The sequence below is a fragment of the Alligator mississippiensis genome, chromosome 1 (assembly GCF_030867095.1).
Source record: "Alligator mississippiensis isolate rAllMis1 chromosome 1, rAllMis1, whole genome shotgun sequence".
In the NCBI taxonomy this organism is placed as follows: domain Eukaryota; kingdom Metazoa; phylum Chordata; order Crocodylia; family Alligatoridae; genus Alligator; species Alligator mississippiensis.
The window spans coordinates 386,791,310-386,812,537 of NC_081824.1; the positions used below are offsets into that span (position 1 = coordinate 386,791,310).

The window sequence follows — 21,228 nt, forward strand, 5'->3', positions numbered from 1 at the left end:
GGGCCGCGGGCGGGTTGGGCGCGCCCCCACGTGACGTCACGCCCCCCCTCCCCCAGGCAGGTGCGGGTGGCGCGCGGGCAGTCTTGCTCCCAGATCTCCCGGGGCCAGGCGGTTGAACCGCTGTACTGTCGGCGGCGCATGCGCGGTTCATCCCGTGCGCGGGCTGACACACGGCGGTAGGGGCGGGGCGGCGGCTACGCGGAGAGGAGGGCGGCGGCGGCTCTCGGCCCCTCGAGCACGGCGACGGCGACGGCGGCGGCGGCGGGCGGGGAAGCGAGCAGCGGGGTAGTGCCCGGGCGGTCACCGCAGCCAGGCCCGGGAGGATAAGCGGCGCCCGGGGCGGCGGCGGCCCCATGGGCGGGCGGCCGCGGTGAGGGCGGCAGCAGCAAGAGCAGCAGCGGCGGCGCCTGCGTCCGAGGGAGGCAGCGGGGGGCGGGCGATGTGCGCTGCAGCCGCCGCCGCCTCCTCCTCGGCTCCCGTCGCCGCCTGCAGCGGGGCCGAGGGCGGCTTCTCCGCCTCGTGGCGCGGCACCGGGGCCTGGGCGGCGGCGGCGCCCCGCGACGGCTCGGTCATGGGGCTGGCGGCGCTGCCGGGCCCGCCGCCGGGGCCGCTGCCTGCTGGCTGCCGAGGCCGCTCCCAGCTGCTGCTGTCGGGCCGGGCCCTGGCCGAGCGCTACCGGCGGATCTACACGGCGGTGCTGAGCGACCGCGACCCGGGCGGACACCCTGGCGCCAGGTAACGCCTCGCCGCCCCGGGCTGCGCAGGCCCCGCTGTCACGGCTCCCGCCCGAGTCTGCGTTGGGAGGCGGGGGGGGGGCGGCGGCACCTGGGCTGGGGCCTGGCACGTGCTGCCGGGGCCGGCGCCCCCCTTGCCGGCCTGTGGGGCGGGGCGGGCAGCGCCACATGGGGAGTGCAGGGCGCAGCCGCGGGCAGGGGCGCAGCAGGGACCCCGCCATAGTTGCAGGGGCGGCGGCGGATGCGGCTGTTGCTTTGTGAGCGGCGGAGAAGACCTTGCTGAGTTGAATCCTTCCCTGCTTTCATCTTCTGGCCCAGCCAGGCCTGCAGGCTCCCAGCTGCCTCCCTCCCTCCCATTGTTCCCTCCCCAGGATGGATTTCCCCTCCTGCCCAGCACCCTGGCTGCGGCACAGGGTGCCCACACCTCATACTAGGGGGCGAGTGGATGAGGTGAATCTGTGCGTCATTGCTCTGCATTGTACGGTGCGGCTGGACAGCACAGCTTTGCTCCCCACCCCCCGCCCACACTTCTTGAAAATAAAAAAAAGATGTAGAAGAGAAGGGTCCTGCCAATACAGTAATGTCACCTCCCGATTCTTGTTGGCAAGGTGAGGACCCTGCCTGCCTGACTCAGAGGAGGCGCAAGCAGGCACCAGGTTCTTGACAAACACTACGGCCGTTGGTTCATGCAGGAGCTCTGGAAGTGTTGCTGCTCTTGGCATGCCTGGTTTCCAGGCTTGTGTCGCTCTTTCTTTTTCCGAACAGGAGGCTTCAGTGGGTTTCATGTAATCTGGGAGGACAAACAGGAACATTAGATAGTTTAGGTTCAGCCTCAGTTGTCCGATTATTGTGTTGGGGGACATGATGGTGGAAGAAAGGTGTCATGTTGGGATTTCTTTTAAGTTTAGTTTGGTATAATTATAACTTTCTTAGAACTGTCCTAAGAGTTTTTGTGTTTGAACTCCATCTGTGTGCTATGTGCTGGAAGTCTGTGATCCCCACCCCCATCCCCATTGTATGGGGGGAATCACAGAAACAGATTATCTGTGTGATGACTTAAGTGAAGGAAGATGCATACAATTTTAAAACGTTTCCTTTAGTATTTGCCAGGCCAGTTACACTGGTATGACGTGAAGTTGCCAGCACACTTCAGAACAGGGTGCAGAAACCAAAATGCATTAGCTAAATCAGATGTAGAGCTTCATTGTATTGTTAAAGTACAAAACAGGGATATTGCTAGTGAATTTGACCATATTTGGACTGTAGAACTCTTAAAAACCACTAAGTAACCTTTCAGTGTGAGGTCTTAATACAGAATCACCATCTCTTTGCTATCACTGACTCATCATAACCAACAGAACAGCAGCATGCAAACTCTGTTGGAAGAGAGAGTTTACAGGCTGAATGACTCCGCTGTCAAAATAACATCAGTTAAGGGGGGGTCTTAGCTCTATTATACCAGGTCTGCACTCAGAAATAGATTGGTAGAAAAATCAAGGGATGACATTTTTTTTGACAAGAGGTTCACATTTTCTAGGAACTTTTGGAAAAAAAAGTAACCTTTTCCAGCTAGTTCTAACCCTAACTAGATGCCAGTAGTTAAGAGGTCAGGTTGTAATTAATTTGTTGTATATTAGGAGTTTTCAGTAAGTTTTTAACTCTGGGAACTGAAAAAGTAAGGTCTTTGGAGGATCAATTTAAAATAATAATAGTCAAACTAACAAACTCACTTAATTTCTCAAAACAGTGCTTCCTGTATTTAGAGAGAATTACAATTTGGGGGATGACGCAGTATATTTTGTTGCAAAATAAGAGATTGAATTCTTGCATTGAGTCGGGTTTTACATAATGAAGGTATGACCAGTGACCCTCTGATAGAAAGATATAGGATAAACTACCCTTTTTTTTGTTTTGTTTTCTTGTATACTATTGAAAAGCAGACTGTGATCATGTATTGAGAGAGATCATGCAAAGGTGAATTGCTTGAAAGTAACAAGTGATTGTTACTGCATGTTTAAAAGGATTTACCTTTTACCCTCTTTTATGAGGTACTGTTATTTCATAAGTTTTGTATGGCTTTAGCACGCTTCACCAGCTTCCATAATTGGATAGAAGTATTCGACATAGCACTTACTGCTATTGGGGAAAATTACTAGCTAGTTGATCCAACTAAGATCAATTTAAAGGACAGAGTTTGGTGAATTTTAGTTAAACCGTATGTTTGTGGTTATAATAACAGTGGAATGTCTGTTTTTAACCCTCTCTAGTGGTAAAGGCACATTGTTCACATTGCTGAAGAATGGAGAGGGGTTTTATTAACCCATACTCTGGTCTGACTTTTTTGCTGTTTGCAAATTCAGTAAGCAGTTAGGTAACTTAAAAAGAGCTACAGTGTTTTATACATTAGATTGTTTCTGTTGAGCAATTAAAAAATTTAATTGTAGTAAAAAGCACTACACAGTTGTATGGCTTCTCATCACATGTACAGCTTGCGTTTTTTTTATCTGGCCTGCCAAACAGTCTGCTTCTTCCCACCTTTTGAATATTATATCAGAAACATTTAGTTTAGAATATACATGTTAAACATTTTAACATCCTTTAATGGCTTTTCAATTCTAGACAGAATAAAAACAATCGTATTTTTACATTGCTTCTATAATGAAAATTTGTTAAGTAATTTGAAGTAACTTCAGTATTTCTATATTCAAATAGAGATTCTGACAGCGCAGTAGTTTCAAATATGACTGCTTTAAGTCAGCTGTAGGGCGATTTAAACCTTACAGCACATGCTCTATTTTCATGTCAGTGCTCTTAATAATAAATAATGAGGGATGGAAGAAAGTTGCAAACATTTTGATGTTGAATGAGATCATTTGATTTTTCTCTTTGTTTCCAGGTGCACTTTTAAACTATTTCCTAGGACTCTGACATGGTTTATGTATATAACCTTCTGTGGCATAAAGGCAATACTAGCTAGTAATGCTAATCAAGGCCATAGAAACTTGATGAGAATAATGATGCAACTTTTGCCAGTGTGTGGTTCTCCTACTTCTCCCCTCTCTTCCGCTCACTTCCCCCAAGCTTCAGACATACTTTTTCAGCAGGAATTGATTGATATTGATATTGTCATTCACTGCTCAAGAGTGAGATGTACTTTACAAGGTGGATTAATAAATGTACAATTATCAATGTAATGAACGTTTTATGAATTAAACTCATCTGTAGCTTTAAGCCTAAAGCACTTTTCCACTTGTCTGGCAGTCTTCTGCTTGGCTATCCCATACTATTTATATGGTGGTCTTCCAACCATGCTGGAACCATCACTGACAACTGACAAGCACCTGCCATTTGTGAAAACATTAAATTGTTCTTCACCTTGGAATATTTTCATAGTTCTTAAGCATGACAAACACAGTTTATGTATAACTTTATACATTATTTTAATATTTCTAATTTATTTTGATGCTAGTTAATCCTCAATCAGTAGCTGAAAGCATTTATTTTGAGCTCTGATTCTTAGCTCATACAATGTGATGCAGAATGTGTCACTATTTGATAAAGTTGGTGACAGAAATATTGACAGGACTTAAGAGGTTAAACATTGATGCACAGTTTTACATAAACATCTATGGGTAAAGTAGAGGAGGTATTAAATTAATTAGTTTTAAAGTTATTAGCAGAGCAGGTTGGGAAAGGACTTAAGGGTAGAAGGGGAGGAATAGAAAATTGCAATATGAATGTCATTCCTAGTCAGACATTTTTTTAAATTGACAGATTGAGCTTTTTAAGTCATTTAGACTTAAGTGATATAAGTTAGTGCAGTCCAACTGGAAATCTTAGGTCAATATGTAGCCTTTAGGCTTCTGCCTAGCTGCCTCTCCTCCCACAACTGCTGCTGCCAGGGTCTTTGCGGTTCCTTTCCCTCCTTGTGCTTCTGTTTCCAGTCCCTGTCCTTTGGCAGGGGAGTGCCCCCGTATGTGTGTGTGTTGTGGGATAGGGAGGTGTCATGCTGTTTGCCCAGTATGGAAAGGGAGGCTGTGCAGCACATGGCCTCTGGTTACTTGGAAGTTGGACAGCTCTGGTATAAGTAAAGTTTATATGCCTTGATACGTGCAGTTGACTACAGGAATGTTCAGGCATTAAGGTATTGGAACTTAATCTCACTGGTGAATGAAGAGGGGCATGTAGTCTTGCATCTTAGTATTTCCTTCAAGAAAAGTAATTTTAGACCGTATATAGTTAACTTGCCTAAATCTGCATGGCATGATACAACAGTTAGATGCATCCTAAAGGGATATACAGGCCCTGCTTATTTAAGTTATAACTTCCAAACCAATGTAGAAGTGAACAAAAATTCTGTTACATTGTGGCATTTTAATAGTGAATGGGTGGTTTTGTGTCAAGTCCTAAGAGGAAGATGTTCAGATTCTGAAATAGTGATATTGTGCATTTGTTTGCTTGTCTAGTAATGGTTTGGACATTCTACTTGATTAATTTCTTACAATGGATAGTCAAGTCTTAGCAGAAAGATTCATGGTACTGTAGTATTTCAGCATGTGTAGTTACAGATTTTTGCCTCTTTGGATGTAGACTGCAGATAAAATTGCATTGGAAAGGTTCTGTGCATGTTAGTACCCTGAAAAATAGGAAAAATATCTGTGCTTAGCTTAAAATGCAGCTTCCTTTAAATACTAAGGTCCTGAGATCTACAAAATCACTCTTGTTTAAATTGTGGTAAAAATGCTGATTCTTCTCATGCTGTGAAGCTGGCTTTCTCTCATATGTTTAATACCCCAGTATTTCTCTGAACAAAATTTGCTGTTCAGTCTGAGTTTCTCTCCTATCTCACCTGCTATGATACTACTGCTGGCAACTTCTAGATTACTTCTGCATTTCACTAATCACACTGGGGATGTTTTTCCTCATACTTACAGTTCCATTGCCAATTGGAAAGAGCAGTTTTGAACATTTAAAGTGTACAAGAGTTATTCATTTCATATCATGAAATAACTTGAATAACTAGGAAGTTCCCGTATTATGAGTATTAAGGTTACTGGATATACAGCAAGCTATTTAAAAATATATTGAATTAAGTTTACTTGTCCAAAAGTGTAACACTAGGTTTAGAATAATCTTTTAAGTAAATATTGCTTCATTTAAACATCAGTCTTAGATAGGATTGAGGTTAAGATGCAGAAACAAGTACTTGGTAAGACATGTGGCAAACTTGAGGATAATTCCATTGTACATTCACCAGCCTAATAGTTGGATTTAGATACTGGGCAGTAAGTAGATTTTGTATTTGTATGTTAATGTCTTTTTGGAGCTCTAGTTAGATAGGAATGTCAATGGATTATTATATCACTCTATCACATCCCTCTCCCCAATCTAGTTGTTTTTGGTTCCAAGGTTTCACTTCTATTTTTGGTATTAGTATCTAGCAGTTGTGCATATAATAGCATCAGTCTCATTGGAAATTTTTCCTACTGGTAGATCCAGCTTGATCACCATTTTCATAGATTCATAGATGTAGGGTCGGAAGGGACCTAAGTAGATCATCGAGTCCGACCCCCTGCCCTGGGCAGGAGATAATACTGGGCTCATATGACCCCAGCTAGGTAATCGTCAAGCCTCCTCTTAAAGACCCCCAAGGTAGGAGCCAGCACCACTTCCCTTGGAAGTTGGTTCCAGATCCTAGCCACCCAGGCTGTGAAGTAGTGCCTTCTAATGTCCTGCCTGAACCTACTCTCAAACAACTTACGGCTGTTATTCCTTGTTACTCTGGGAAGTGCACGGGTGAACAGGGTCTCTCCCATTACCCACTGGTCCCCCTGGTAAGTTTGTAGACGGCCAGCAGATCCCCTCTCAGCCTTCTCTTGTGAAGGCTGAATAGGTTCAGGTCCCATAGCCTCTCCTCATAGGGTCTGCCCTGCTGTCCCTGAATCATGCGAGTGGCCCTCCTCTGGACCCTCTTGATGCTGGCCACATCCCTCCTGAAGTGCGGCGCCCAGAACTGGATGCAGTATTCCAACTGTGGCCTGACCAGTGTTGCATAGAGGGAGAGGATCACCTCTTTGGCCCTGCTTGTGATGCATCTGTGGATGCATGACAAGGTGTGTTTGGCCTTACTGACTGCGTCCTCACATTGGCGGCCCATGTTCATTTTGGAATCGATAATGACTCCACGATCTCTTTCTGCCACTGTGCTTTCGAGAAGGAAGTTCCCCAGCATATAGGTATGGTGCTGGTTCTTACTGCCCAAGTGTAGTATCCTGCACTTGTCAATATTGAATCCCATCCTGTTCTTATCTGCCCACCCCTGTAACCTGTCCAGATCTAGTTGTAGCCTGTCCCTCCCTTCTAGCATGACCACCTCTCCCCACATCTTAGTGTCATCCACAAATTTGAACAGGGTGCTTTTCACCTCCTCGTCCAAGTCGCTGATGAAGATCTTAAACAGTGCAGGCCCAAGGACCGAGCCCTGGGGGATCCCACTGCCCATGTCCCTCCAGGTTGAAAATGACTTGTCCACCACCACTCTCTGGGTGCAGCCCTCCAGATAATTTGTGACCCATCTGACTGTGTAGGCATCAACGCTACAGTTGCCTAATTTTTTAATGAGAATGGGATGAGAGACAGTGTCAAAAGCCTTCCTAAAGTCCAGAAAGACTACATCCACCACGACTCCTGTGTCCAAGGATTTTGTGACCTGGTCGTAGAAGGCAGTCAGGTTGGTCTGACAGGACCTGCTTCTGATGAGCCCGTGCTGGTTGCCCCTGAGCATCGTCCCCCCTGCCGGTCCTTCCCAGATGTACTCCTGGATAATCTTCTCAAAGAGCTTCCCCAGGATTGAAGTAAGACTAACGTGCCTATAGTTGCCTGGGTCCTCCCTCCTCCCTTGTTTGAAAATGGGGACCGCGTTGGCCCTCTTACACTTGTCTGACACCTGGCCAGAGCACTACGAGTGGTCATAAAGCTGTGCCAGGGGCCCCTCAATAACCCCTGCCAATTCCCTCAGCACCCTAGGGTGGAGAGCATCTGGACCTGCTGATTTGAACACGTCCAGCCCCTCCAGAAGTTTCCTAACTTGGTCTTCCCTGACCCTAGGCCTGTCGGAGTCTCTCCTGAGTCCATTGTGAATCCCAGTGGGGGAGTCCTGGTCCTCGCACAAAAAAATGGAGGCAAAGAAATTGTTAAAAAGGTCTGCCTTTTCTTCTGGTGCAACCACCAGATTGCCTAGCATATCCTGTAGGGGCCCCATGTTACCCGGTGCTTTCTTCATACTCCCTATGTATTTTAAAAAAGGACTTTTTGTTGTCCTTGATCCTTGATGCTAGCCCTAGTTCCGTAACTGCCTTGGCTTTCCTAACAGCCTGGGAAGTGTTATGATAACTTTATTCAGCCACAAATATGTCATCTTCCTTTAATTTTAATTCTTCATGTTAGATCTACCTTCTCGTTTATTCGTGGCTTCTTTGATTTGAAGGAATGGCTGGTGGGGTTCTCCCTGCATCATTCAGTTCCTTATAGTTTAGGCCAGTAGTATCCAGTGTTTTTGCCCCATGGGCCAGATGAGCGGTGCCAGTTTCAACTATAGACCGGATCCAGCTGGTGAGCTTGATCCGAGTGGGCAGGGCCCCACCCAGCCATGGGCTGGTAGATGCGTGGTCTGAGCCATCTATTGGTGGGGGTGGGAACGGCCTGGCCCCTATCTGGATGTGTGTGGGGAAGGGATGGGGGTGAACAGGCCAGCCCTGATCTGGACACGCACAAGACAGACCTGGCCCTGATCTCACTGTGCTGCAGTGGTCTAGGCTGACTTGGACCCAGCTGTGTGGAGCTTCCCTGGTTCCCCAGCTGCCAATTCTTCTGACCTGTGGGGATTTTTGCAGGCCAGATGTTGTGGCTTTGCAGGCTAGAGGTTGGTCATTCCTGATAAGAATTTTAGACTATTGCTCTCTTTTTCATGCTGCTGTTGCTAAATAGCATTACAGATTTGTTTTTTTTTCTCTCCATCTCTAGAGAAAGTTTTGTATGTTGAATAACTCGTTCAAGTTCACTCCTGGTTTGTACAAATCTTGATCTCTTGGGGCTTATCTGCAAATGGCATGATTTTTTTGCAAGTATCTGTTATTGAATAGCTCCATCTGTGGACACAGTTATTCAAGACAGTGTCTTGCTTCTGTTTATCTCAATTTACCTTGAAAGTGGATTGAACTGAGCAGGGAAAGAAACCTACTTTCTGAAGTAGCAGTTGCTCTTTAAATTCACATCCTGTCTTAATCTTCATTAACTTTCAAGTATAGATAAGCCTTTGGACTGTTCTTTTTTGCTGGCTTAGCCCTGGGTTCTTGATACTACTGTCTCTTCTGACATTGATGCTTTGTCTAAGGGTCTTATCTATTGAGTATCGACTAGAATAGCAGACTTAATCTGCTGTAAACTTTCTGTCTTGGTTCATACCTTCAAAATGTCAAACTTTGTTAGTGACAAAAGAATCCATTTTAGGCATTTTGACTAGTGCATTTTGGGGGGTGGGGAGGGGAGGGTTTTCTTTTTTTATCTTTTTTTTTTTTAATATAAAGATGTTAAAGCCTGGTAGCAAGTCAGGTTTACCACTGCTGTTACACTCTTTGTGTCCAGGCCTGCATAAACCTAGCTTTACGTTAGTGTTTTTTGCCTTTGCACTAACTTTAAGTTTTGACTCTACTAATCAGTATGAAGAAATGCATATTCCTTACTAGTAGTAAAGCTAGGTGCTGGTGCATAATTACAGGGTTGTAGGTTGTAGCCGTGTTGATTTAAAGACGTGGGCAGACAAGGTTCTTTGGGTGAATCTGTTATTTTTTTAGTAGACCAACTTAAATACTTGGAAAAAAATATTTAAGCAAGCTTTTGGGTTTAAAAACCCTTGTCAGGCTGAGGAAGTTTCTGCAGTTGGTGTGTGCTCTTCCTGGATGGAATGAAAAGCAAAGAAGCCATAATTAGGTAACTTGCAACAGTGGCGCCTGTCTCTTACTTTGGTTGGTGGGGGGGGAAGGGACCAATGATGGGAGATGATCTTCTCTTAGTTTGAGATGCTGCACTGCTGAGCTTCAATGTCCCATCACATGTTGGGACACTGAAGCATGGTGTTGATGTTTTACTTTGAGGGAATTGTTTATTTATAATCAGTTTCAATTAAGCTAACTATTCTGCTTGCTGCTTAGGTAACTAATGTTAGGCAACTTGGGTTAGATGAAATACTGCTGTCAGTTTTCTCTGCTTCCCTGTAATTTTCCTACATATATTACTTTGGAAATCTGAATTTCTCTTGGTAACCCTCATTTTTCTGTTTCCCTTCTAGCTGGTTTCTGGAATCATTGTTCTTTGTCTGGCATTCGTATGGTGGTGGTCTTTATTTCCATATCTGAAACTGTTTACAAGCAGCTGACTGGGTTTTCCTGTGTCCATCTTTCTATGCAGTAGTTGATGCTTTTCCTATGTTTGGACAGCTTATTTTGTCAACTTCTGCTTTCTCACCTGTACTTTGTATTGGCTTTCATTTCTATTAACTCACTGGCCAATGGGTTGCTGTTTGAGACTCCTCACTTTTGAGAAAATGCTTCTTTATTGTGTGTAAATGATTTATTTCATTGCCTTATAACACAGAGCCCCAGTTTATAATTTTTCAACACATAATTTGCAGCAGTATTCAGTTTCTTAGATATGGTTTCTTCAGCAACTTTGTTGTCCTGTCACTGTCAGTAATCATTCTGCAGTCCTGTTAAAATTGAATAGAGAAATAATATTGGTGCAAGAACAGAATCATACTTGAAGTTAGAATAACTTTTTTGTGAATTCAACAGTGGTTCTGCCCCAAAGTATTCAGGTGAGAGAATATTTGGGAGGGATGATCTAGGTTTCTGTTTTGTTCTTGACAGCAGTTCAAGTTTAGTTGTATCTTGTTCTTGATACGAGTATATTACTGGCAAAATGGAGGCAAATTCACATCAGTTTTTTCCCTCATACTCAGTTCTTTGCTGATTAAGTAAGATCTTAACAATTTTAAGAGTGTTTTTTATAAAACCGATTAAAAAAAAAAAAAAAATTTCTTGGGAGGGGAAGAAGTCTGCACTGTAGTTTGGCTTAATTTCCTTCATGCTTTCCTGAATGTGTATTTAAATTCATTTTACTTTTTATTTTTTACTGGATTGCTTCTGAATTTTTTCTACTTTAGTTGGTTCATTTTTTGGTGTAGAAGTGAGGTGCACGGTTTTTTAGGTACCTATATATTTATTAAAGCTTCAGTAATATAGACAATTGCTGATCTAACTCTTCTTGCTTCTCAATATTTAAAAACTTAAGGAAAATGACCTTTTTCTGCAATTCTACTGTGATCCATCTCGCGTGCGGAAAATTCTGCTTTTTATGTAAAATATTTTCTCTGTATCTCTCTCTCAGCCGTAGTACTTGCCAGCAGTTACATTTGTAGTACTCCTCACACTTTCTATAGATTAGATACTGCAGATATTTAGTATAGTTAATTTCCCTTATTGTCAGTTGTTAGGGGATATTTTGCAAAATTACTTTACTGGTTTCATTACCTTTTGGCAACTTCCTGGAGTTATGGTTTGCTTGGCACTTCAGGTCTTTAGAAAGGCAGTTTCATCTGTCCCACCTGACTTGCCAGTGTTACCAAAGTCACAATTTTAAAAAGCTTTTTTTACTACTTTGTCAAGCTCAGATACTTGCAACTTGTGTAAGTCTGTTGTAACACTCTTTTGGCAGCGCCTAACGATTGAGTCTTAAGTTGGAGACAAATCTCTGATCAAAGACCAGGGTGTTAGAAAATATTAGTCCTGGCATTCAATCAATTTACTGCCATAAGGAGTGCATTAGAATGTGTATGGGTGCATATTTGGGTTTCCACATCCTCTGAACGTCTTTATTAGCAGGCAGACAGGTCATGCTAACTGTGTTTACTAAATCCCTTTCCATTTGTCATATGTCTGATCTGTATTATAGAGGGCATTTGTAGCAAGTCTGTTCAGCTGTCACTAACAGAAAGGAATTGGGTGCTTCTCTCTGAATGGAGAGTCATTTCTGTGACTGCTTTAACTTAAGAGACTCATGGGGCATGAGGCAATAGTACCATAGACTGTTTTTACAGGGCTAAATTCTGTTAAGCTCAAACACAGGTTAAGTTGCTTATAGAAATTTAGTGAATGCTAACTATTTATAAGACTAATAGAATACATTTACTTCTGTTAAAGATTTTTGCGCTGTTCTTAAAATTATGTTAAAATTTAAAAGGATTTTCTTAATCTGTTTTTAGAAACAGAGTGCCTGTATGGTATTTGCACCTTTAATTTAAAGCTAGGAAGACACATTTGTCTTGCCCAGTGGTCTCCAGCTTTTTTAAGGTGAAGATCACTTTTTGAAGTAAAGGGCAACAACCCAGGATCTATTGTGCCCTATGGCTGAATGAGTTGTTCTTTGGTGGTGGTTTTTATTTTTTCCCTAACTAGCTCCATAATGGGGTCTGTGCTTTTAATTGGTTGCTTTTAACTGATTAGTTTTTTTTAACCTCCCCCCCTTTATTCTAAAACAGCAAATAAATTATAAATAAAAAACAACCCCCCCACCCCCAAAAACAACGAAGTCATCCTTTCCCCCACCTGCTTACTACTTTTTCTATGTGAAAGCTGCACCAGCAAATTAAGTCAAGTATAATCATTATACAAGAGACAATCAATCTCTTGGCACCTCCTTTTACTAAATCACAGAAAATCATATCAGAAGGATGTCTTGCCTTGATTTTAAGCTTAGTATGGCCAAAATTGAATTCTTATTTCTTCTATAATTTCCTTTTTTTTCCTGTCACAATTAACAACACTTCTGATCTTCTGCATCATCCAGGTCTGGGTATCATCTTTTTCTGCTGACTTTTTTTCTTCGAGGCATTAGACAATTGGTTGGTTTGTTTTTGTTTTGTTTTAGATCCTTCCTAACTGATAACCAGGGATCTGGGTTTTTCATTTGCCATGGAAAAATGGATTTGCTCCTTTAAAGGAGAAAAATGTGGGAAACGGTAGGTTTCCCCTTGCAGGCTGACAGAGTTCCAGCCTACAAGGGGCTGTTTGGGGATGTGGGGGGGAGTAGGATGCAGGGGGTATGTGGCAGTTAGGCAGTATGATGGAGAGCAACTCCCGCAGCTCCCTCCAGGTAAGTCTGTGGGACACAGGCAATGCACTAGGGGCATGCTTTTCCCCCCCCCCTCCCCCCCATTTTCTGTGCCTGCAATGGGGTGCAAGGCTGCAGTTAGGCCGGACCAGCTCTGGGTAAGAGCTGCCTCCGCAGCCCAGTGGGAAGGAGTGGCATGCTAGTATAGCCTCCAAGGTGAGGTGCTCCCGTGCCACTGCCATGCCTCATCTTGGCAGTCATGGCAGCACGGCTCTCCTTCCATACTGGGTCCTGTCTGCTGGGCTGCAGAGGCAGCTCCTGCCTGGAGCTGGTTGTTGCCTGGCTGCTGCCCCACACCTCACTGTGGACACAGAAATTTGGGTGGGCACATGCCCCTCTCGCTCCTAGTATGTCACCTGTGTCCTTGCTCGTTGGGTTGGGAGTGAGGGGCACTGACAGGGCTGGGAGGGCTGTGGGTCGGGAGTGAGGGACACTGTCAGGGCCAGGGTTTGTGGATTAGGAGTGAGGAGCAGCAGCAGGGGCTGGGCACTGGCATATCGGAGCTAATCAGCACCACAAAGCGGGGGTGGGGAGATTGTTGGGGGGACAGCTGCAGCTGGACCCGCATCCTGGTGAGCGAAGAGGGTAGGAGGAGCTCTGATTTTTTTTCCATGGTAAAACGAAATCAAATGCCAAAATGTATAGGTATGTAGAATTTATTTTATTATAATGATTGAGGCACTGGTAGGCTTCCAAATTGCTTTAAAATTATAAAGATACCAATAAAACATTGTGTTCAACTGATACTTATATATAAAATGGCATTTAATTTTAGTCATGGAAAAATGTGGACTTTGGGTTTTTTTTAATTGGAGAACTTGCATTTTTTTTTTAAATCAGAGAATTTGGGATTTTTAAACAGAGAAAACCAGGTTCCCGCGATGACCTCGGTCTTCTACTGCAGGGCTGTCTAACAGTGTACAGTACTTGCCATATTGGGTGCATCCAGACAAGCATGCATGTACAGTTTTCGGTGCTGCAGACCCATCTGCAATGCAGCAAACTGCATGTGCCACACATTCAGATATTTGCCACTCTGCTGATTTGCAGTGTGGCAGGGTTTTTTGACACTGGGAGATCCTGGTGTCAAAAAGCCCAAGCCAAAAAAAAAAAAAAAAAAAAAAGTAGGGAAGCGCATGTGGTGGCAGCGTGTGCCGCACGAAATGAGCCTGGCCAGCCAGAGCCATGCTCCTCCTCCTGCTGGCTGGACTCTGCACACCCAGGTCGCTGCCATTGGAGCCCTGGGAGGCCCCAGTATCTCAGGTAAGGCTGCTGGGACCAGCCCCTACCCCACCTGTGTCAACTTGCTACGCGCCAGAGTGCATGTTACAGGGGCGTTCCCAGGGGACAACTAGCAGTGGCACATATGTGCCTAGTTTTGATTTGACCCTGTAGGTCTGATCTCCATCTAAAGAGTATTAAGCTTTCATCCTCTATTGTAAAGTTCATGTTCCTTCTAAGCACATTCTTGAAGCATTATTGTTTTAGTTTGTTACGGGTTTTTAATTTGTATTTGAATTAGGGCTGGAAATGTTCAAAAGGTGTCAGTTTTGCTATGATGGAAAGACTTTTGTAGTACAAAAGAGAGGAGCTGGAAGTTTCCAGTAAGAATGGAGAACTTGAATCTTTCAGGTGGAGTGAAATGGCAAATTGTGCTTGTGCATATGGTTTTGCAGATAACTTAATAGATAATGTTGCAGTTGATATGTGAAAGTAAACTGTGTGGAGAAAATAAAATATAACTTGGAATTGCACTTGAAAAGACAAAGCACTGTTGTCCTTCTAGCGCCATATTTTTTGTTTTGCATACAACATGCCCTGTAAAATAATACATTCCTTATTTTTTGGAAGGCAGAATGAAGAAAAAAAGTTTTCCAAAGTAATGGCTGCATAGAGCAGGGGCAGAACCTCCTGCAACTTATACCTAATAATTCTCTTAGGGCACCCTTAAAACACTGTATTTTATAATATACAACATTCCCCAGAGTAAGATACTTGCTTTGACTGTGAAAGGCAGAATGAAAGAAAAAAGATCTTTCCCTGCGAGTAGCTGAGTAGCAGTAGCTGAGGGAGCTGAGCTTGCTCAGTATTCTGTGCCCTGTAGATCACGTATTCACTTTACTATTGGTATTGCCTTTGCCTAGCTCAAGGTTAAACAGCAGAAACTGCTATTACTGTGTATCCCTGTATATAATGTACGCTCATCTTCGGCACCTGGTTTTTGGAAAAAAGCGTATTGTAGCTGGAAAAATATGGACATGGCAGGACGTGGGGTTTTGGGATCAGATCCTATTCATGCCATTAGTACTTGCCATGATACTGGACTCCCCCTACCCTGACAAGAAGCCTAGTGCCCAGTGAACTAGTGTGGTCCCAGGACTGGGAATGATAATCAGCTGATTATAGGTCCCTGCCTCAGTTCCAGAGCTGTACCATGCAACTGGCATCAGGCTGCATGGCAGGGACCCTGCCACGCTTTCCATTTAAGGCACAATGGAAACCTGCCAAAACATTGTCCCATATTTTATGGAATAATCATGTGGGTTTTTACATTTTATTGCGCCATTCGTTGCTCAAACTCTTGCGTAGGGTACTATTTAAAACAGTTTAATTGATGAATTACAGCATAAGTGTAACATCTGCCAGTGGCCTGAACATATATATGCTTTCTTCTGGCTTAACTCCTCCTGGGGACTTGGAGGAATGGCTTTCTGCCTTCCTGAGACTGCAGTTACTCCAGTCTTGAAGGTGTGGGGTACAGCTGCTTTGTTCTTCCATGGACTGGGAGGAGAGGGGAGAAGCAGCCTCTTCCTCAAACCTGGCAGTCTTCCTCAAACCTGGCAGTCCCTGCTTTTGGGAAGAAGCAGGGGGCTTTGCTGGCTTCTGTTCACTTTCCTTGGCTGCCTGTACTACTGAGCTGTAGGGCAACAATTTAAAAATTTAGTGGCTGGGAGTGGGGCTCAAAGACCTCCCTTCCCCTCCCTGGTTCCACCATCCTGCCAGGGTACGAACCCTTCCCAGCTCTCCAGGACAGCTGCTGCTTTTCAACATGTTCCAGCTGCCACTTGATAGCCTGCCCCCTTGCCAGACAATAGACAATATGGCTGACAAGTAATGAGTTCCCGCTAAGGATGTGGGTGGCCCAGGGAGCAGCTGTCTAGAGCTTCTTGGCTGGAAGCTCTCTAGTCATGGGGATGGAGGAAAGTGTATACAGTCCAACTCCAGGGCTGTTTGTCTACCAGAAGAAATTTCTCTTAGTAGAAATGAACATCTGTATGCAGCCCCAAGATGGGCTAATTTGTCCTCCAGAAACTCAGCTTTGGTTTTTGAAAATGTAAATATCTTTCTTCCATAGTTGTAAATATTATGTTCAAAACCTGCTGTGTAACTGATACAGTGGAGTCTTTCAGATTTTACCAACTTACAGTAATAGGCTGAGGTGTCAATGGGGCAGTTCATGTTAGTGGATGCTAACTCAGATACTAGGTGTCCTGGACTTTGTATGATCTTCATGTGCATTTTGCAGCCTTGTCCTACAGCTGAGATGTGAAAATGACACAAATGCAGATCATAGTCAAAGAGCAGGAAATTGCCTTCTGCATATCTTAAAAGGTAGAGCTGTGTCTGGTCATAATGTGACTCTTGGCAAAAGAATGTGCTTACCAGTAGCCTCTTCTCTTATCACTTCTAAGTCTATAGCGATGTCATGAAATCTTTTTACAATACGGCTCCTGTCCTTGATTAAGCCAGTTTGCAAGTTGTTCCCACCTTAAGTTTTCAGCCTGTAGGGAAGCAAACTATTTAGTGACAAACTGTTGAGAAACTCCATCAAATATCAGGTATTTTCATTACCATGTTCAGTATCTACACTATCTATGCTTAAGTGTGCTCCAATAATTTTAGCAATTATGTCCTCATTTTATAGCATCATAGTATTGCTTTTGAGGCAAAGAATTGCAGCTTCATATGAAGTCTCACAGTGGACTGAAGAGCTAACTGCCTGCCACCTTGTTTCCTTTCTCCCTCCTTGCTCTACTAGTAGACCCGTGAGTTCACAGGTGGTGCACATGCATGGGTTATCTTCTGAAATCCTTTTTTGACACCCCCTTGTTTTACTCATTTCTCAATTTTTTTTTCAGACTTTTGGGATTTTTTTAATGTTTTGGAAACCTACACTGTAAGCTTTAAAGTGGTGTATAATAAGTGGGTATACATTAAGCGCAAATACCTTAAAATGTTCTTAAACCTTACTCCTTAGCATATTAGTACCTAAATGTCAAACCAACTTGTCTTTTAACATCTCTTCCCCTAGCCACCTCTTTTACTGCAAATATATATTGTGTGTGTAAGTACGTACCTATACCTGTAATTCCCCTCCCTCCCCCCAAGAATGATTATATTAAGTAATGTAATTGGCTGTGTTTGTTATATAATTGCATCCTAAGGGCATAAACATCAGCCATACCTTACCTTGTGATTGATGCCCACAATGGTTTTCATGCTATGCACATGCTCAGTGATGTCCCATGCTGAACTTAGCCTCCAATGTACATGTTCAAATTTGTAGGCAAGTATTCTGTGTTTTTGTGCTGTGCCAGGCCCTGTGCAATGTGGGTTGGTTTTTGTATTTGTTGTTACTGGATGAAGCTGTGTAACAGAAGCTAGCCAGAGGTCATTATAGTCCATGTCTAAAGTATCTTCTGCTTTCTCTCATTGCTATCTCACAATCTACCTCTCCCAGTGCTTAGTACTATTTTCAGGCTCTTAACAGACCTTTCTTTACTTGTACTGTGGGAACATGCAATGATTTGTGCTTGTGTTTTTACATTTGTCATTAGATGTCTGCGGCTCTGCAAGCCAGTTGACATGTAACTTGTACATAGCTGCATAACTACTGTTGTAGCACCTGCAGGGTGATAGTGGGATGTGCCTTTAGAATATTGAAGAGTAGATGACAAATGCTATATTTAAGGGTAGAGGCTGGCAAGCATTAGATGTGTCTTGAATTGGTATGATGCACATCATCCATGAGAGCTATGGAGTAGCCCCTGTGGAAAGTTAGAAAGTAGAAATTTTGTGCCTTTAGGACACTTTGAGCAGCCTGCAAGATGCAGTCTCTTAATTTGCTCCTTGCAATTTTCATTTATCAGGGATGGTTTTTATGCGCCTACTTCGAAGAATCCAATACCTGTTCATCAAGTTGCTTAAATCCCTTTCTTAATAAGGGCCAGGGTACTTATTAACTGCAGTATTGGGGGTTTTTATTGGAGATGTGTCCTGTTGAGGCTGGTCTAGTGATTTGCACCCATGTTTCTATAGGAAGTCTTAATGTTGTGGGAGCAAGAAAGCTGGTGGTTTCCAGAAAGTAAAGGGAGTCATTTCTGCTGTTAATCAAAATGGTATTGCCTGAGGTTCTACATGGCTGGAAGGGTATAGCTGCCTATTTGGAAACCAAAGAAGGCAGCTCTGCTTTACAGTGCTAGAGTCCTGTCAGAGCACTTTCTGCATCTAAAATAATGTTTTAATATCCCCTGTGCACACGCTTAGCTTGCTATGCCAATATTCTGTTTTGCAGTCAGTTTTAGTGCCTTTTTAATATATGTATAAACTCCTAACTAGAGTCTTGCTTACTGCAGTGTAATTTTTAGTAGGCTTGTACCAAAAAATAAAAAGTGCCTTGGTAAGGTTTGTACTGGCGATAAACTTGTGTTAATGAGCTGAATCACTTGCTTGATCAAAATGTATTATATAGATAAGTGGTGCTCAACCTTCACCCTGCGGGCTGGGTCTGGCCCCTGAAATGAATGGGACTGTCATGCGATATGGAGGGATTGGCAGCAAGCAGCTTGGCCTGGTGCACCCCCTTTCCCGCCCTGCCCTATGTTGCTGGTTCCCTATACAGCCCCCCCACTCCTGCTTTACTCCCTCCTTTTCTTCCTCCCTCCTCATTTCACTAGGTAGGCAGTTGTTGCTGGAGATAAGTTTTGTTTTGTTTCCCTGCCCTTCCTCTCTTCCCTTTTGACATTGGTGGCCTCCTCCTCCATCCCCCAACCAGAGGGGAGTGTTGCTCTACTATGTAGCCTCCTTGCTCCTGGCTTAGTGGTCTAAAAGGTTGAGAGCTACTGATGTAGGCCACAGAAATCTCAACTCTCATGTTTATGATATTGTTTTTTTTAACATGGTGCAGTTGGCATAAGAATATGTAGCATTGCTGAAGGAGAGTGTGTAATGTTGGGACAGGAGGGGCAGGTGTCAAAGAAGCTTACTGAGATGAGTTTCTATTTTGAGCACACAGCAGAAGGATGATGGTGGCTTGCTTGAGAAAACCAGGGTGGTAACTGAAAAAAGTGGAGTGGTTGGCAGATTTGCTGCAAATCCTATGAGATCTGTTGTTACAGAAAGAGGTCTCTATTTTAAGTGTAGAGGGGACAGAAGTTAGATGTGAACTGTTAACTTTTACGAGATGGCAGTGCCCAGCACTGGGGAAGGAACAAAAAAAAATACATTGGCTATATCTAGGGATCTACCTAAATCACACTGAGGCGAAAGAAAAAATTGTGGGCCGCTCATGGCATACACAACATTTTTGCAGGTGCTCTCCCCCTCTCTCCTCCACTGCTGCTGCTGAGTGGCCATCGTGCAGCTATGACGTTTGCCGCTCATTGGCGGAGGGAGTGATTCCGTGCAAAACTTTTGGGGATCTCTAGTCATGTGGGGTTTGCAGAAACTGTTTTGTTTTGTTGTTTTTTTTTTTTTTGTTTTTGTTTTTTTTTGCAGTTTCCATGAAAAAGGCAAAATCACAAGTAGGGTACATCCCTTGGTATATCCTAAAACCTGCAATATCAATACCTCATTATAAAAGCCAGTTTAATTATGCTTACTAGTGTTTTATGGTGCTGCTGAGTAGTTTTAAGGACTGAAGATTAGCCTGTAGCAGAACCATTTCGAAAGGGTTTGGTTCTGGTTCTTATGTAGTACAAATTCTTCCTGTCAGGTGAATATTATTAAAATTGCAGCGGTCATGCTTGCAGTTTGTACTTTTGGGTATCAGTCTTCAGCCTGAGAAGACATACAGGCCGATGCTGATATCCTATGCACAAATCCTGTCCGACTTTTCATTGTGTGGGCAAATTGTTTGAGTATTGCTGAAGATGTAACTCTCCCTATGTCTGAAGAAGGGTGTTTGTGCCCAAAAGCTTGCAAAGAACATTTTTTCCAACTAATAAAAGATATCACATTTACCCAAAGAACCTTGTCTGCTGAACATTTCCTGTCTTGTAAGCTTTTTTTGTATTCTTACTATGATGTGGCACTACATGATATTGCAGTTGTGAAGCTGTTGTGGTTTTTTTCCCCTCATACTATGTTGTCTTGCATGTAACACACCCCCTAATATAATACAGACCTTGCTGTTGAAAGGCATTATTAAGAGAACTTTTTTCTAGAATTATGGCTGCAGAGTGAAAGGACAGGGCCTAATCTTTTGTTGACTTGTCCTTTCTTGTTAACTGAAACCTTAGCTGCTGCTAATGACTGTTCTCCATAGGAGAACCTCTAATCTTGAAAAGAGCTAAGGAGCTGTGAAATAGTAGAAGATATCAGAAGCCCTAGCAGACAGCAAAATTCCCTTAGGAAAAGTTAGCTTCATTAGTGGAACTTCAAGACTGTTAAAAGGAGAGATGATCTTTAATACCTGTGAAGTGAAGGACAGTGGGCCATTGACCTCGCGTTAACTGCCTGAAAAGTAATACAATAGCTGCTGATTTTGGAGCAGGGATGAAAGCAGGGTGATTATATTATTGCCAAAAAGCAGCCTCCTCACTTAATACATGCACCTACATTTTGGGTAACTGATTTTGGGTGGGGAAAGGTGTGTGCTATATGTGAGAAAATACAAGGGTTTTTGGGTTTTTTTGAGGGGGGGAGGGTATGTCTGGACTCCAGGGGTGCTTGTAGATTCGGCACAGTTGGTATTGTGACAAGATGGCATGGCACTGGACTCGAAGAAAAGGGTGCTGTGTGTAGTTGCAGAGCTGGGTCCAGCTTGAGACACGTGAGCTGCCCTGCAGGCTAGCTGATAAGATTCTGCAGGCCTCATCCAGCTTGTGGGGCCTTATGTTTAACACCTCTGTTTTAGAGACCATTGGTGCATGCTTTGTATTTACAGCTGTAGTTATTCATTGCTTAGATCAGCGAGTGGCAGACTTTCAAGACTGCAGGCCAAATGCCCCAGTTTGAGTCAGAAGCAGGAAGACATTAGGACTTGGCC

At 43.6% G+C, this 21,228-nt stretch overlaps 1 protein-coding gene across 19 annotated transcripts in view; it reads left to right on the top strand.

The window, feature by feature from the left end:
- Positions 1–260: 260 nt before the first annotated feature.
- MYCBP2 (MYC binding protein 2) overlaps positions 261–21,228 on the top strand; it is a 289,476-nt gene continuing 268,508 nt past the window's right edge. For 12 of the 19 annotated variants that reach the window (XM_059714687.1, XM_059716020.1, XM_059716685.1 and 9 more), the window contains exon 1: positions 262–735. In XM_059714687.1, coding sequence (XP_059570670.1) covers positions 440–735 — 296 coding nt within the window. In that variant the 5' untranslated portion in view covers positions 262–439. Of the gene's footprint in view, positions 736–21,228 lie in introns of all 19 variants that reach the window. The other 7 variants (XM_059712849.1, XM_059713661.1, XM_019488555.2 and 4 more) reach the window with 1 other exon arrangement.